We start from the raw sequence: 18,836 nt of genomic DNA, 5'->3' as shown, positions 1-18,836 counted from the left end.
ATAGTAACTATATTAATTTTAATTTTGTGAACATAATAACATTAAATCATATGAATATCAAATATTACTATATATAGTATATAGAGATAACTAATTATGCACCCGTTATAGATGTGTATTTTATGTGAAAAAATATTAAAAAAAAATTGTATGTCTTTATAATTATCGTATTAAATTGAAATTTTTGAACATAACAGCATAAAATTATTTGAACGTTAAACATAATTACATATAATTGAAATTGTAGAATAATAAAATTTTAATTTAATTTTTAAATAATTTTAAATTTATACTAGTAATTAAAGGGTTTTTTTCTAATGAATTAATATTTTTAATATAATTAATTATATGCTTAAAAGGTAATTCAATGTAATAGCTGATAGTTACTTAAAAAAATATAACAGTAATTTATTCAACAAAAAAGTATAACATATAAAGATAATTAATTACGCATTTCTTAGTAGATGTTCATTTCATGTAAAAAAATATTCACATTTTTTTTTTCGTGATTACAGTCACTGTATTAAATTAAACATTTTGAACATAATATGTGAATATCAAACATGACTATAAAATTGGAAGTGCAATAAAATAAAATTTTAATTTTTTTTAAATACTTTCAAATTTATGCTATAGAAATTAATTAAATTTATATTTTCTAATTAATTAATATTTTCAAAATAAATAATTAATCAATTTAATAATATTTTATTCATTTTTAATATCTAATTTCTATATTAAATAAGTAAATTACAATTGGTTTCACTAATAAATAATATTTCGGTTTATTCGAATAAAATATCTATTTGTTATGACAACGTTATTCAATAATGCTATAAAAATTAGTAATTCAATTATTTCATATTATAACTTGATTCATCGTCCAACAATTATATCTGATATGAGCAGCTAATCTGTATACGGTATTTTTATTCACAAACATAACATATCAATAATCCTTAACATAATTAATTACATACTTAAGAAGTAACTCAACACGATAACTAATAGTTACTTCAAAAAATATTACTATAATTTGTTCAACCAAAAGATACAATGTACGAGGATAATTAATTACATACTCTTTAATAGACGGTCATTTTATGTAAAAAAAGTTCACATTTTTTGGGTCATTTTTATGGTCGCTATATTAATTTTGATATTTTGAATATAACGACATTATATTATCTGAATATTAAATATGACTATATACACAACATATGAGGATAATTAATTATGCACCCGTTATAGATATTCATTTAATGTAAAAAAATGTTCATATTTTTTATTTTATTTTTACAGTCACTAAATTAACTTATAAAATTTGAATATAATAAAGTAAAATTATTTGAATATCGATCGTAACTATATATATTATATAAGGAAATGCATCTTTTATAGATGTTCATTTCATGTGAAAAAATATTTATATTTTTTGTTTCATTTTTATAGTTATTATATTAACTTTGAAAATATGAACGTAATAATATGAAATTATTAAAATATTAAATATTATAATACATAACATATAAGAAAATACATCATTGACATATTTTCATTTCATTTGAAAAAATATTAATATTTTTGTTTCGTATTTATAATTATTATATTAATTTAAAAAATCTGAACTAAACATTACGAAATAATGTGAATATCAGATATGGTAATACATAATGTATAAAGAAATATATTTTTTATAGATACTCATTTTATGTGAAAAATGTTCGTATTTTTTTATTTTGTCGTTATAGTAACTATATTAATTTAAATTTTGTGAACATAATAACATTAAATCATATGAATATCAAATATTACTATATATAGTATATAGAGATAACTAATTATGTACCCGTTATAAATGTGTATTTTATGTGAAAAAATATTCACATTTTTTGTTATGTCTTTATGGTTATCGTATTAAATTGAAATTTTTTAACATAACAGCATAAAATTATTTGAACGTTAAACATAATTACATATAATTAAAATTGTAGAATAATAAAATTTTAATTTAATTTTTAAATAATTTTAAATTTATACTAGTAATTAAAAGGTTTTTTTCTAATGAATTAATATTTTTAAAATAAGAAATACTTAATATTTTGTTATTTTTTAATATTTAATTTATATATAAAATAAATTAGTCCTATGTTGAGCAGATTGGGAGACCACCATTAAACGCAAGCCAGAGAAGCCGACAATCAAACACAACACAAATGGAGATTCCATGGAACGATATACACCTAATCGGCTCTCATAAACCCATTTTGGTAAAATCAATACGGGAGATACAATATAATCGGGATATATATGCACACATATTAAATGTATATGTGAATAGTTGATGTATATATGTGTATATAAATAATGTAATAGCGTAGAATGGCAGTCTTTGGGGATGCCGGCTGTGTAAAAGTGTAAAGGGGGGTAGCAGAACGATACTTCCGATCATTTTCATATTTGATTCAGTGTCTGGCCGCTTCACTTTCTCTCACTCCGAACACGAGACTGGGAACCTGAAGTTTCTAGGGTTTTCATCTTTTTCTTGGCGGTGGTGGTGTTTTCGGTGTTGGGTTTTTTTTTTTGTTTTTCCGGGTTTGAGGCTTCGATTTCATGTGTACACCCCCACCGTAAGAGGCGGGGGAATCCCACCGTCAAATGTCTCGATTTCAATCCTCCACCGTTGATTCCTCTGCTGCTCACCAGCGTCAGGTTGCGGCCGCAGTAGCCGCAGCAGAGCACCGTCTTCCTTCTAAGCGGAAGTTGGACGATTACGCTTCTTTTTTCGATGACGAAGAAGAATATGACGGCGAAAACCCTTACCTCTCCGATTTAATCTCCGTGAAGATGCGTAAGGACGAGCCTAACGCCGTCAATTCTTCGTCCGACGGTTCATCTCCGCTTGTCGATTCTCGTGCCAGCTATGTTCTCCGACCTTCGTCATCATCATCTTCGGCGGCTTCGTCGTCGTCCTCTGCGCAGTTTGTGTCTCGTGCCTCGGCACGGCCTGAGTTGAGTCGACTTCAATTTTTCATCAGGATGATGTCGGAGGGGAACACGACGGTGGTCCACGCGAATCCCGGGGATTCTGTCAAGTCTTTGCATGAGAGAATTCAAGTGATGACTGGGATCCCGGTGATCGAGCAGCGATTAATTTACAGGGGAAAGCAGCTCCAATGGGAGCAGACGCTGGCCGAGTGCGCAATTCAAAACGACGCCGGGTTACAGCTCGTGGGCAGGATGAGGAGCACGGAGCATCCGCAGGCTTGGCAAGTAATTGACGACATGGTTTCTGTCGTCTGGCGCCTCTGCAGGGGCGAAATGGTACCGTCGAGCGCCAAGCATATCAAGAATCGCATGACGGAATTTCTTCAGATGACGCCGAAGGACGATACCGAGTCAGCTATTGGGCATTTGCAGATTTTCATGACCTCCTCGGCCCCGGCGGCTCTAGTTATGCTGTACGTTTCTCCTCATGAAGGTAACAAATATTGTGCTGATATTTCCATTAAACATTTCTTGAATACTGGTAGAAATGTACTGTCCAAACCTTTACACAATCAGTGTGCGCCAATAATCTTAGAATTCTGTAAGTTGCTTAGGAGGGTAGCTCACGAGGAGCCCTTGTACCAATTGTGCCGTAGTACATTGGGCTCTTTGCTGGAAAATGTTGGCATTTCTAGTGGACTCAAGTACGGGGAGGAGGTTAAAGGGTCGATCATTATAAAAGAGATTTTCCCTTTTGTTAGGGAGCTAGGTCATAGATTGGTTAGCGACTTGAATTCCAGTATGGAGTCAGCCATCAGCCTAGGACCTTCCTTGAGTGATGTTCGTGATTTCACAGCCTTCTTGCTTCCTCTGCGATGTGCCATTTTGGGGCAGGCTGGGTTCGAGGGTCCCATTTCTTTGCCATTGAGAAAGAGGGGTTATGACAGTCCTGTGTTTGGAGAGGAAATTGAGTGCCTCCATGTTATATTTATGGACTTGTTGATAAAAATGGATGAGTGCCTAATTAAGATGGTGGAATCTTTGGCTCCCAGAGGAACTCTGGAAAACGAATACATCCATTCTGGATGGTCTCAATACCTTGCCATCCTGAAGGAATTGAATGGAATTTCTAAACTTTATAAGGGTGCTGAAGAAAAATTCTGGGATGTCTTGCGTAGTAGGAAGCCTTCGCTCTGTGCCCTAATTATTAAATATGCAAAGAGGATTGATGATCATACGTGGATTCTTGAGCACAAGGATGTCACAGATTTTGAGGCTAGGAGACACTTAACCATGATGATGTTTCCGGAGGTGAAAGAAGATTACGAGGAACTGCATGAGATGCTCATTGACAGGGCCCAGTTGTTGGCAGAGTCATTTGAGTATATAGCCCGTGCAGAACCTGATTCCTTGCATGGTGGCCTCTTCATGGAATTCAAGAATGAGGAAGCTACAGGTCCCGGGGTTTTGCGGGAGTGGTTTTTCTTGGTATGCCAAGCCATATTCAATCCAGAAAATGCTCTTTTTGTTGCATGTCCAGATGATCGGAGAAGGTTCTATCCTAATCCTGGTATGCTTCCTCTAGCTAGATGCACCACTTTCCTCTAAAATTGGCTTCGCTGTTTTTTCTTTTTGTTTGTTAAAAAAAGTTCTTCATTGATCAATTTGTTGCTTTCTGGAATATGATGCATTTCTTTTCTGGAATAGGATCGAATATAGTTATAAGATCCGGGCTTCATAACTAATTTAGAATTTTGAAATATGATAGTTGGCAGCATGGTTGTTTTCAGCATCTCTACAGAATACTTTGGATTGGATACTAATGCTAATTTTGGTAATTTTTTCCGTGGTTTGAATCCTTTCCTTATCAATAAAGATCATTTATACTTGTATAAATAAATCGAAATATCTTATGGTTAAAACTATTGGTTTCTAGTTTCCTTACAGCCTTGAGCATAAACACACTGTAACTTTTTATTTTACCGTGTTTAGACCCTTGGCTACAGTATCATTTTACTGCGTGAATTCAAAATCCATCTTGTGTATCTTGTATTAAGTTTACTCATTGGATGTAGTTTGCTAGAGATTGATAAGAAAAGTTTAAGGGGCTTATTATGGTCATGCGAAGGATTCCATGAGAATTGCTTTTGTAGTTGTTTTTGAACTGTTTATTTGAACAAAAAGTTATTGCTACATTAGTTAAGTGCTTTGTTTTGCATGTGTTACTGTTTCAATGTATTTGGCTGAATTAATATTTCACTCTCCCTTAATTTTCACCCTTAATCTATATTACTATTAACATATAGAACTAAATTATGTTTTATATTTGATCTCACTTCTCTGCCTACTTGGGGCAGGAACCCAATTTCCACTTTAATTCATAATTATTTAATTCTCATCCCCAAGGATTCAAGGCGAGTGTGCTATGAACGTGCCTATATTGTGCTGTTTGATAAAGTCTACTTGAGGAGGAAGAAGGATTAAAGGAAGTTTATAGGGTAGGTAGTTTGTAGTGTGAATTTGTCTTGAGTAACTGCCATATTGGTTTGGGCAGTTCCTGATGGTTACTATCCTAGTCTTATGAGCCCTGGTATTGTGCCATTTGACAAAGTCTACAAGAGGAGGAAGAAGAAGAACTAAAGGCTGGACTACTAACAGCTAAGCGTTTAATATTTTGTACATCTATTTTTTAAAAAACAATTTATGTTATTATGTCTATGTATCGTTTTAGTGTCAGTTAGAGCAGGAAATCTAGTTAGGTAGTTTTTAACGTTTGAATTTGTCTTAGTTGTTGTCTTGATGTATGGGTAGTTCCTGATTTCTTTCGAGATAAAAAAGATTATATTCAAAGTACCAAGGGCTGCTGCCCCTGTGCTAAAGGATAGTTTACAAATTAATCAAAATGTCAACAAAGTCTTCTAAATCCTAGTCAAGCAAGAGGATTATCTTTGAGCAAAATATTCAGGTTTTGGATTTATGTTATTGGTGTTAATTGGTATCACTTCCTGGATTTATAATTAACCAGGTGACTAAACCTAGTGATTGAAGATAAAGTAATGGTGCTGGTGTTCAACATTCAGTAAGAGTTTGTCAAGCAGGGTCCTTGTTCTGGGTAGTTCAGTTTTTTCCCTTAATTTAATGTTGTAGCCACTTGAAATTTTAGGTGTCTCTATTACATGGGTTCTTACTTCTGTGTCTGCTAAAAGTTGGCAGCAAGTGGAACTATATGGTAAAATACGATCTAGATGACATCCATGAAGAGTCTTTATGCCACAGTACAAACGTTGAATATTGGATTCCCATCCTTATTGGATTCAATAGCCAGAGGTGCTAAGTATGAAGTTTGCCTTCATTGGGATAGTCTTTCACCAGCTGTTGCTTCATGGGAATCAGCTGAGCACAGGGCTTTGCGCCCTGGTTTAGGATCTTGTTACGGGGTTGACCGGTGTGGGCTTGTTTAGAGAGAACTGAAGATTGCGTTTGAAAGAGTAAAGAAAATTTTCTAAAAAGAATTCTTTGCTTAACCCTTATTTCTTGCTGACAATTTTAAATCCATTACTAGGATAACAATTGTTTCCTTAATATTAGAAGCTGCTTATCCATTAAGGCGACCAACAAAGAAAAATTCAAACATTACTACCCAAGCTTCCCACCCAAGAAGACACTAACACAATCATAGACATAATATGGTAAAATAAAACAAAGGAAAGTAAGCAGTTAGCAGCCCAGCTCTTAATCCTTCTTCTTCCTCCAATTGTGGACTTCGTAAAATGCATAATACAGCTAATATAACAGCATTAGGCAGCAGTACTATTGTATGTGTCATTGTTGGTAATGCTATCTGTAGGCTCCACCTTGACTTGATTTTACCAATTTTGACTAGTTGAACTCATAATTTGGTGTGAAACACAAGTGACGCTATCAATTTTCCAAATAAATGGAAGGAAGAAAGGGATACTAACCTATCCAAATACATGGAAGGAAGGAAGGAATACTCACCTTAATTTTAATTGCGTTCTACTTTGCCTATGGATTTTTTAACTTAATCAGGTGATTTCTTTACTGTTATGCATGAGACATTGATATTTCGTTTTATGTGCATACTGATACATCTAGGTTGAGCCTATTATACAAGATGGAATACACTACTTAAAACTTTCTTTGTATATGCAGCATCTAAGGTGGACCCTTTGCACCTTGACTACTTCAGGTTTTCTGGTCGAGTGATCGCATTAGCTTTGATGCATAAAGTGCAAGTGGGTGTGCTCCTTGATCGTGTCTTTTTTGTGCAATTGGCTGGAATGTCTGTTACTCTTGAAGACACAAAGGATGCAGATCCTTACTTTTACAGTAGCTGCAAGCAGATTCTGGAGATGGATGCTGATTTTATTGATTCAGATGCTTTAGCACTGACATTTGTTAGAGAAATTGAGGAGTTAGGATCAAAGAGATCTGAAGAGCTTTGCTATGGTGGGGCAAGCATTGTTGTCAATAGCAGGAACAGGAAGGAGTATGTAAACCTTCTTATTCAGAATCGCTTTGTCAAATCTATTTCTCCGCAACTATCCCAGTTTGCCCGAGGTTTTGCCGATATTCTTTCCGACTTGCACCTGCAGAGGTTCTTTTTTGAGAGTTTAGAACTGGAAGATTTTGATCGGATGCTATATGGAAGTGAAAGGGTTATTAGCGTTGAAGACTGGAAAGCTCATACTGAGTACAATGGCTACAAAGAAACTGATCCTCAAATAGCCTGGTTTTGGAAGGTATGTTCTTGCAGGATTATGTTTTGAAATTATAACTAGCTTGACCCAAAAGAAAAATAGTGCTGAATTTTAGAATCTAGCAAACTGAAGTTCATTGTTCTGGTCTTCACCTTATTTGCTTGTTAATTGTGAACTCTGCAATTACCTTTAGGCTTGAGGACTAGGAGATGTCCAGTAAAGACCAATTAACTTTTTTTTGAAATAAAGTAATGACCAATTAACATGATGTTGGTTATATCATTTAGCTAGGATTCAGAAGGGACTTTGATAAGGTCAAAATGCAGTGATGCTTCTAGAAACTTGTTATTCACACATCTAATTAATATGTAAAAATAATGAGGAGAATTTAGTAGCTTGCTATAGAAATTTGTTTTTCTTTTTAATTGCTGAAGCAAGAGTAGAACCCTAGACCTCCAGTTATAGAGGCTAGGACGTGACTAACTCACCTGGAGGTTGTTCGTTAGAAATTTCTGGCAGCTTCATTCTAATTGTCTTTTCATTTACAGAGCAAAGTTTACTGTACTTGGAGTCTGTTGTTCCTTTTTACATAGTTGACATGCAAGTGGATTCACTATCGTTATATTTGTTATCCTTTGCCCAAGATCTTTTTTAAATTTGTTAATTTCACAGGCCAAGGAATTTTGACCATCCAACTAGATTCACTGAAGGCTATAGGTTGATTGAGGTTTCTTAAGTCATTGATGTTGTGGGCTTCACCTGATCAATATGAAACGTTAGAGCCCACTGTTGGAAGTTCATCTTCTGATGTATCATCAATTGTCTTTTTGCCTGCTACTCCTGTGTTTCTTTCTCTGATTGCTTATGGCTTAGGTGATAGGTTAACTCTGAGCCTATAGATCTTATTAAAGAAACTGCAAATTACAGTTTCACCAATTGTATTTGGCATCTTTCCAAAGTCTAATTCTGTCTTCTTTTTGGTTGTGTTCTGTTACCTTGAGGTTTCTCCATTTAGTCAAATTGAATAGGATATGGCAATCATTTGGCCCCTTATAAATAATCATTAAATTAAAAAAAGAGAGATTTTTGTTTCCTACAATTCTTCTTTGATTTTTCTCTGTTTCCACTCTCCCTCAATTGAAATTGGTTAAGGAGATGTTTTAATTTTTTATGCAATTTCATTGATTTATTTTATAAGGGGCATGTGACTGGTACCTGATGATTTGATGTGGTGCTTTGTGACCTCATGATTATGTGATGAAGCTTGACAATCTAGGGGTTTTAATTGTAATCTGGTTGTTGAGAGTGAACAGGGTAGTGGGGAAAAAATACCAACGTACGGTAAATTTTAATTTTATATATATTTATTCTCATTCTCTTTAATGTCATATTGAACTTTGATGATTGCACCCTATATCAGGATTAGATGACATAAATCTTTACATTATTTCTTATACTTGTTTATTTTATCTATACACAAGCCTTATGATGTTCTTTTACACTTCCTACATACACTTGCAAAAATAATATTAAATTGTAATGTTTGGTTTTTGTAATATCTTGATGTTCTCTGAATATTTTTTTTATTATATTATTTTTTCTCATATACATATTTTTTGGGTTGGGGGGAGGGGGGATGCAACAAATACATAAATATACAAGGCGGAGGTATTAGGGAGTGGGAGAGTTTTTTGGAGCTTTGGGGCCAGGAAGGTATCTGGATTTAAAGGAACTGCCAGAATTGGCATACCCTCATTCCATAGTCCATCTTTTGGGTCCTTTTGGAAAGAGAAAATTGACGAGGTTCTAAGGGAGTGTTATTTTCCTCTTCCCTAAGATTAGAGGTCCTGGTTCAGAAACTTTGTTCTTGGTTGAAGGGTCAATTCAGTTCCTCTCTCTCATGAGGAGGGTCTAGGGTACTTTGTAGATTTTTTTGGGGTTAATTTGTAAAGGCAAACAATATACAGTCTACATGTAATAACTCAAAAGCAATTCCTGGTTTTCGAGACAGCAGAACAAGTATATGTATTACTTTGCAATATAGGGGAGGCGCAAAGGCGTTGGTTTTCTAAGGTAGCTTTTTTTGGATATATTCACAAGAATATATAACCCATTTTTTTATACATGGATAATGGGTCCTTTGTTGCCTTAAGTCATACTTAGTCATATGTGGAGCTGAATGAAAAAAGTGCAAAATTTATTTATAAATTTATATTTATTTTAACTAGGAGAGAATGTAAATTGCATCAGGACTAGCTTTTATCATTTTAGGGGGAATTTCCACCATCTTTTAATTGAAGCATGGATTTGCAAACTAGTTACTTAAAATCTTATATATGTTTCAGACATAGCCTTAGTTTTCTTCCCCATTAATTTAAAAAAAAAGGGATGGAAGGGATGAAGACCAAAACTAGCTTTCCTATACTTGGAGCTTAGGATCTAATCAATCAACAAGGCCAACCTCTATTGATTGAAGACACAGTTTTATAGATGCAGAAGCAATAGCTGTTTTTAATTAAACACTAACTTATATTTTCACTCCAAATCTTCCAGATTGTTGGAGGAATGTCGCCGGAGCAGAAAAGGATCCTTCTCTTCTTCTGGACGTCTGTGAAGCATTTGCCAGTAGAAGGTTTTCGTGGCTTGGCATCAAGACTCTACATTTACATGTCTTCAGATCCTATTGATCGTCTTCCTTCATCTCACACCTGCTTTTATCGGATTTGCTTCCCACCTTACCCCTCCATGGCCATCATGAGCGAACGTCTGCATGTCATAACCCAAGAACACATTGGTTGCAGCTTTGGTACATGGTAAAATTTCTGGTTGCATCCAACGAATTCAGGGTTAAAAAGATAAAAGGAAAAAATGGTTTTTGACTGCACATAGGATCATTTGTACTTCAGGCTGTACAGATAGGAGAATCTCATCAGATTTTGTGATTAGACCTGCAAAGTTGTAGTTAAGTGTCTTTGCTTGATGAAGATGGTGATGTCATTGCAGTTTTTGTCATTTTGGGTCAATTTGTCTATATAGGTATAGCTTTAAATAAAGCTGGAAGCAATGTGGAGAATTTCTTTGCTTCCATAGACTTTGATTTGCTAGTTGCAGCTGCCAGGTGTTAGTAGTCTTCGTCTCCTGTAAGTACACAGATTATGCAATGACATCCAGAGTCCATAGAAATTTTCAGAGTAAAATCCTCTTCCTCTTCCTCAAAATCTTCTTGGAAGGAAATTTTTCATTAGGTTTTTTCAGTTGAGATTTATACTTCTAATTACTTACAGCTTGGGACATGTAGTCCTCAAAAATGTTTTAAACTGTCACTGGGTATAAACTGTCACAAGATTCAAAAAAAAAAAAACAAACCATGACTGTAGATAGACCCACCAAAATTAGACTGATCGGATAGAATTTCTCACTTATTGATACCAAAATTTTTACTTAAAAAATATTAACATATTATATTACACTTGTTTTATATCTAAAGTTTTGATATAACTATTTATTTGTTGGAGAATATTCTTTGATCTGATAGTTAATATTTTTTTTTTCTGTAAAAGATTAGATATTTAAATTTTTATATGTTTTTATTATAAAATTATATTATAATTGATATATGTAAGTTATCTAATTAATAAAATATATTACAACCCATAACGATATAGTGCATGATTGTATAGCCCATTATATATGTATGTATATGTATGTATCATAAATATAGAAAGCTTAATAATCATGAAACAGAAACAAAAAGATATGGTACAAAACCATTTTATTTAAAATCAAGAGATCAAACCTCCATTATCACACAACATCAAACTCTCATATGAACCCTTCTTCTTGGAGAAGCCAATAAAGATCAATCAAACTTTCTAACATCCCAAATACCAGACCCTCAAACAAACTTCCTTCCTCTCCTATGGCTATATATATATATATGTGTATATATATTATATATGCAAATGTGGAGGAAGGTTCTCTGATTATATATATATGGACCCAAGTACTGTAAAAACGTATTCTAGCTCTCCAAATTCAAAAAGGGTCCCAATTCAAATTCTTCAAGAAAAAGAAAAACATAAACCATGAAAAGCTAATGATAATAATAATGAAATGAAATCTAGAAATGGATCTTCCTCAACCTTCTCTGATTTTCTCACTGCTTATTCCTCTGTCTTCTCCACTGGAACTTCTGTGCTGGCTTCTGGTTCAGCTTCAGTTGGCTTCTCTTCCTCCGCCGGAGCATCCGCCGTCACCGGTGCTTCCTCCTCTGCAACTGGCTCTGCTGGTTTTTCGTCTGTTCCTTTTTCTTCTGGTTCTGCCTCGGGCTTGGCTTCTTCTTCAACGACTTCTTTGGTTTCCGGTTCGGGTTCGGGTTCGGGGACAGATTCGGGTTCTAGGGCCGCGGCGGCTGGTTCTTCCGGCTCGCTAGCTGGAGCTTCCTCCGCTGGTGCTTCTGGCTCTTGAACGGCTTCTACCTCAGCTGGCGCCGCAGCCACTGGCTCTTCTGGTGTGGTTTTCTCTTCAGCCACTGGCTTGGTTGCCGGTGGCGCCTCGCTCTCTGGTAATGTTGTGGGAGCTGATTCAACCTGCAATATCCGATCTCTCTTTTATTAATATAATTTTTGGAGTACAGTGATATACATATATATATCAATCATATAATATAATAAACAACAAACCAGCTCGATGAAACAAACAAGCTCACTGTAGTATAATTCAGTGAGCTATAGGATCTTGAAAAGTATATAATCAGAGCTTTGTTCTGTGTGTGGGTATACGTGTGTATATGCACGCACACGATTCAGATCCTTTAAGAAAGAACAGATTGCAAAAATGATTTTTGTGCCAAAACCAAATGATGGAAGTAGACAAGAGATCATGATCTTCTCGATGTTAATATTGATCATATTTTGATATTATCATGAACTCAACATACATATATATATATATATATATATATAATGATCTATATCTAAACAATGAAGCTAGATCCATCAAATAAGAACTAAAATTTTTACATCAGAGAACCAGTAATGTTTAAACCCTAGCCTATCCTTGAGGAGGCTAAGAGTGAAAATTTTCACAAGAGAAACTTCTTCTCTATACTGGTTTTCCTTCATAATTATGCTACACATACATACATACATACATATACAGAGACAATACATATATGTATAGGTATGTAAATACTAATCAGGCATGACTAAAAAAAAAAAAAAAACAAACGAAAGAGAAGAGAGAAGCAACTAAAACTACTACACGTTTTGTTTAAAACTGATAACATGAAAATATATGTATATATACATGATTATTTTGAAGTAGACCCAGGTGAAATTTTGTATCAATGAATCAAAGAGAAGAAAGTCAGAGAATCTGGAAACATCAAACAAGCATGATCAGCATCTGGGTCAAAAAGCTTATAAAAACCAGCATGAAGATGATCACGATGATCGCTATAAAACCGCACAGCAAACCTAACTAGTTTACATACATATATATATATATATATATATACATATGTATCACTTGTTTTGTTTTAGGTAATTGTTACCTCAACACTGGCCATTTGTAGAGCGCAACAAAAACAAAAGCTTCTACTCTGAAGATCTGCGAGAGAGATATATCAAGAGAGGAGATCAAAGAGGGTTGTGAAGAGCAAGATGGGTGTGAGAGCTATATATATAGAGAGGATACAAATATATATATATATATATATATATAATAATTATACTTATAATAAAAGAAAGGAGAATAGATCAAAGAGAGGGTGAGAGGGAGAGGGAGAGTGAGGTGAATAAGCACACCCAAAAGATTCTTTAATCAAATTGACACCTCATGTCACTGACAGAGAGGACATTTGCCTTTGTCTACTTGTAATTGTTTCTGTACCTTTATTTTTTTCAAATTAAAGTATTATAAGATCTTGAAATTTTAATTAATTATGTAAGATTTTAAACATAATTATTTTTAAGAAATAAACTATTAATTACTAATTTGTATTTTAAAGAAATAATTTTTCAATTAATTAAATGTTAATTCATTATATTGAATTGTTATAGAAAAAATACCAATTTGAAAAAAAAAAATAAAAAATTTACATAATTAATCTTTAATTAATAAACTTTAATTTGTAAGATTAAATTAATGTTAATCACCATAGGGATTAGCAATGGCATATGATGGAGGCCATTTTTGGTATAAGTTGTCATCATGATTTTTCTTTAGATACATACATATATACATATACATATACATATACATATACATATATATACATATATATATATAATTTTTTTTTCTTTTGGGTAGGACAAGTGTAGGTAATTTGGGACTATCATGCATCCATGTTCTCAACAGTCACTAATTACTTTATATTTACCATGTTACTATATTTGTACTGTATTTTTAACTCTTGGGGTCTATCACATTTATATAAAGTTTACTATAACCTAATTTTCTTACAAAAATAAAAATACCCAAATAAAGAAATTAAATAATTTTCTCCAAAACTAAATTTAAGTAGAAATTAATATATCTTTTCTAACTAACACATGATTTATGACTTGATGTTTTATTTATATTTTATTTATATATTTTTATACGCTATTTTAAACGTCTGTATATTAAGTTAAACGGCTAAAATTTTATATTATTTAAATTATATATTTTTATATTTTATGATAACGTTAAATTAATAAAAATTTAAATAATAAAAATAAATTATAGAACTGATATGATATTTTAAGATAATAATAATAGTCAAAATCGTTAAAAAAATATTAATATAACTACAACTAAATGTATAATTTTTAAAAAATTACATGAATATAGTCATTGCGTAGAGAAGACATCTACTAATTAAGTCTAACAATAAATTAATATGCATCACAGACCATAATTACGAAATAATAATAAAAACATTAATATAATAAGTAATTTTATTTGAGATAATTAAAAAATATATATATTAGTTTTTGCTAATAAAGTAAAAAAAAAAATATATCAATGAAAATATATATATAAAAAGTTTAGTGGTAAAAATGATGGAAGAATTAAATTATAATTTTCTTGGACGATGGTTTTAATTATAATTATGTTTGAAAATTTTTATCACTTCAATATAATTGATCCAAAATTATAAAGTATAGTTTAAATCGGTTTGACACTTATAAGTAGAGGGTATGCAGAATCAAAATAGATTGAAAAAGAGCAGTTCAAACTGAATCAGTTAGGAGAGTCCAACTCGATTAAACAGGTTATGACGCTAAATTTAGTTAATCGATTCGATTTTAATTCACTAGTCCCGAATAACTAATTACTATTTATATATGTTTTATTCTTAAATTATAGTATATATAATAATAAATAAAGCTAAATTTCTAGTTTCGAAACTTAATTTTTTCATTATTCGGTCACTCTCTCAGACTCTCCCTTTAAGAATTATAGAGTTTCTTTTACTATAAACACGTGGACTTCTATTAAAAAAAATCAATTATGTATTTCATACTTTACTCTCTTTTTATTAACAGTAATTAAAAATTACACGACAGAATAATTAATTTTTATCTAATTTCGAGTGAAAAAGATGAATTCGTTGATAAAGTAATTGAGAAGTGCTCATATTATTGAAAAATCGAGAAGATTTTTATTATAACTATTGACAATACTAGTACAAATGATATTGCAATTTTTTTACTCGAAAAAAATATTTAAAAACACGAAAACTAGTATTCCAGAGAGTATGTATATTTGTCCGAGATGCATTGCTCGTATCATTAACTTCATTGTAGTTGATGGTATTAAAGAGATCGTGATCAACTTTTTTAGCCTTAAGAATAAGAGTGGAGCATATATATATATATATATATTTATAGTGTAATATGTAAAGATTTGTTGTATTTATATATTAGTTTTATTTTTTGATGGAGGTACAAAATCACATGCATGCCATACATTAACATGGGAACAATACAGTCTTAGCTTTTCTGATTTGAGTAAACCAAGAACCAAGTCATGTTAGGTAATCACTTAATATTGCCAAAACCAAAAAACCTAATACACATATATATATATATATAGAGTAAATCAAGAACCAAGTTAATATAGGTAATTAATTAATATTGCCAAAAACATACATATATATATATATATCAACAAACATATTATAATACATCTATTTTCTGATTTATATTAGAGATTTTAATTCTAACTTAATAAAAGATTAATATATACTATATTTTCCTAAATATATATATATGTATGTATGCTAGTGGACAGCATGGATCATTGCATGCAATATATCAAAATGCAATGAGTACATTCTTAGTCTTCCATATTTATTTTTATGTTTGATTTTGTTTATTTGGAATCTCGAGAATGCAATTTGTTTGTTCAATAAGAAAAACTTTATAATAATAATTAATGTATAGTACTATGAAAAGAACTTTATATATATATATATATAAATCTCAAAATTTTCTATAATAATATTTCTAAGTGGCAACCTTGTAATATTTACTACAAAACATAGTGTATATTAAAATACATATGAATCACATTAAATATTAAATTAATAATATATATTTTTTAAAAAACTTACTCTTAAATTAATTTATATATTTTTAATATAGAGATTATGTTATTTTTAAGTTAGCCTTCGAACTATTTATTTATTTTTTATTTTTCTCTTATTACGATTTTATTGAATAAAATAATACAAAATGACGGGACGTTAATTATTTTTTTATATTAAAAAATTATAATTAATAAATAAGAATTATGATGAATATATTTGTTAATAATTAAATTAATTAAAATAATAGAAATTTTTTAATTAATTTATTTTTACTTAAAACATGATGTAAAATAAGAGAGTGAAGTGCGAGTTAATTATTAATTATGTGTGTATTTCCGTATTTGTGTGTGCGCGTCGACGTGGACGCGAACCAAACAAAAGGCAACAACAAGATCTAGGCCGGTGCTCGGGTGGGCCATGTCACCCACCTGCTGCGATCATTACCGTCCAAACAAGCCTCTTAATTCGGGCCCCACTTCAAATTACCAAATTAAATTTTTTTTAAGCTGATCAAATGACACTGACGTGGCAAACTGTCATTCCTCTGATCAAAAACACCCCCACTTGTTCGCATCTTTTACTATTTTATTTTATTTTATTTTTTTTACATTCGAGTATTTATTTTATGTGATTACTTTAATTAAAAAAAATTTAATTACTATAAAATATTTTTATTTATTTTTTCATTATAATTTTACTAATAAATTTAATATTATATCAACTAAATCAAGTAAAATATATTAATTATTAAATTATATTTTTCTCCAAATTTATTTTATTTTTTGAAAAAGTATGAATAAATAAAGAGCAAAGAAATAAAGCCTTAAAGTGGGGCCCAGGGGAGGATGTTTTCCACGTAGGACAGCGGTGTAGTGGGACCCGATTAGAGCCGCATGATATGCCACGCATGATGTTGTCATCGATCTTGATCTGATCATGTCCGCATGTCAAAACCAATGGACCCCACCACCCTTTGTCCCATAATGCACCAAAGCACTCTCCTAATAGTACACGTCACCCTTCACTTCACTCTTCCCAATTCTCATTTTACACATCTAAACATAATAATTTTGAGAGGTAAAAATATGGCTTTTTTTTTTTTTTTTTCTATAAAAGGATTACATATTTATATTTGCAAATAATATTAATATTTTAAATTTTACAATAAAAATTAAAAAAAAAAACATTTACCAATATATATAATTAGCACGACGTAATATATATTTATTGCATTAAAAAAATTAATGATTAACTTAAAAGTCAGATACAAATTAATGAATTATTTAATTTAAATTAAAAAATTATATAATTCTTTAATAAAATTTGCTAATTGTGATGCCCATTTCTGTTCCATAAATTTTATTTAAAAATAAAAAATTTAAAAAAAAAAAAAAAGAAAGGAAAAAAGAGAAAAGGCATGATGGAAAGTTGGACGGCGAAGATGATGCGCCCATCAAGTGGGGCCCGTTTAGGATTTGAAGGCAATAACAATGAACGTGTAATGCTGAATATGGGACAACCTAGTCTCACAACTTTTCTGTTTGGTTATTAGCCATTGATCTTTCTCACAGGGTCCCACCACCAGAATCATACAGGCATTGATGAGAAGAGATGGACCCACTTTACTGTCTACTTTCACCGGGTCTGGCCCACCTACTAACATTTCTTTTTTTTTTTTTTTTATTTAAATGTTCATTAGATTCTTCTTTGGAATTAGGATTCAATTTATCGTTTTACCCAAAGTTACATGTACAAATATATTTGTCCTTCCTTTAATTTGGCACACACAACATATAAATATATATATATATATATACACAATATTTGATTTATTAGAATAAGAATATAGTTCACTAATAATAATAATAAGACTGTACAGACCCAGCTAAACATTTTCTTAACAACTAAACTCTTTTCAGTTCACATAATTAGAGAGGGACTAAACATAAAATTAGATGATTATTATTATTATTATTATGTTCTTGCCATGTAGTCTTAATTAAAAAAGAAAGATTTTAATAAGGTGGAAGGCCATGATTTTTGCCTTGAATCATTGGGAGGTTTGAAATTTCAATGTTTAGAAGTTACAAGTAATCTGATCCAGAGGTCTTAATAATACACAATTATGAATTGAGACGAGTCATCCCAATCTGTAATCACTCTTTCAATTGATTACTTGATTTTTCAAGAGAGGGAAACTGCAAAATCATAGCAGGTAAAGTTTACCTAGGCTCCACTAAAGGTTGAATTTTGATTAAATAAGTATATTATAGTTTGAATAAATAAATTAAATTATAACTAATTTATAGTTATCAAGAGAAGAAGATTGAATCATGGTATTTTGTAACATGAAAAAAATTTGCACCAAATTCCCAGAAGGCAATAATGGAAAAACTGGACTAAATCAGAAAGAAGCTGGTCTGAGGCTGGCCCAGAAGCAAATATAATATGGCAAAGTATGTAGCAAACAAATGATGGGGCGACAGATCCCTTCTTTCGGTTTCATCTTTCCAAATTTACCAAACTAAGCTGGTCCAGACCTAAAGGGC

At 31.6% G+C, this 18,836-nt stretch overlaps 2 protein-coding genes across 2 annotated transcripts; one reads left to right on the top strand and one right to left on the bottom strand.

Annotated features, from left to right (window-relative positions):
- Window positions 1-2,325: 2,325 nt before the first annotated feature.
- On the top strand, window positions 2,326-10,906 carry UPL5 (ubiquitin protein ligase 5). Its single transcript, XM_088206910.1, has 3 exons — window positions 2,326-4,558; window positions 7,162-7,751; window positions 10,263-10,906. The coding sequence occupies exons 1-3, from the start codon at window positions 2,659-2,661 to the stop codon at window positions 10,524-10,526; spliced, it is 2,754 nt and encodes a 917-aa protein (XP_088063036.1). The 5' UTR covers window positions 2,326-2,658; the 3' UTR covers window positions 10,527-10,906.
- Window positions 10,907-11,466: 560 nt separating this feature from the next.
- Window positions 11,467-13,423, bottom strand: LOC110812705 (Vacuolar calcium-binding protein-like protein). The gene is made up of 2 exons (XM_022039533.2): window positions 13,264-13,423; window positions 11,467-12,298 (listed from the first exon to the last, which is right to left on the bottom strand). The coding sequence occupies exons 1-2, from the start codon at window positions 13,276-13,278 to the stop codon at window positions 11,873-11,875; spliced, it is 441 nt and encodes a 146-aa protein (XP_021895225.1). The 5' UTR covers window positions 13,279-13,423; the 3' UTR covers window positions 11,467-11,872.
- Between the last annotated feature and the right edge of the window lie 5,413 nt (window positions 13,424-18,836).

The sequence above is a fragment of the Carica papaya genome, chromosome 7 (genome assembly GCF_054855325.1).
Source record: "Carica papaya isolate Zhongbai chromosome 7, ASM5485532v1, whole genome shotgun sequence".
NCBI classification, from domain to species: Eukaryota; Viridiplantae; Streptophyta; class Magnoliopsida; order Brassicales; family Caricaceae; genus Carica; species Carica papaya.
This window is presented reverse-complemented; position numbering and strand designations above follow the sequence as displayed.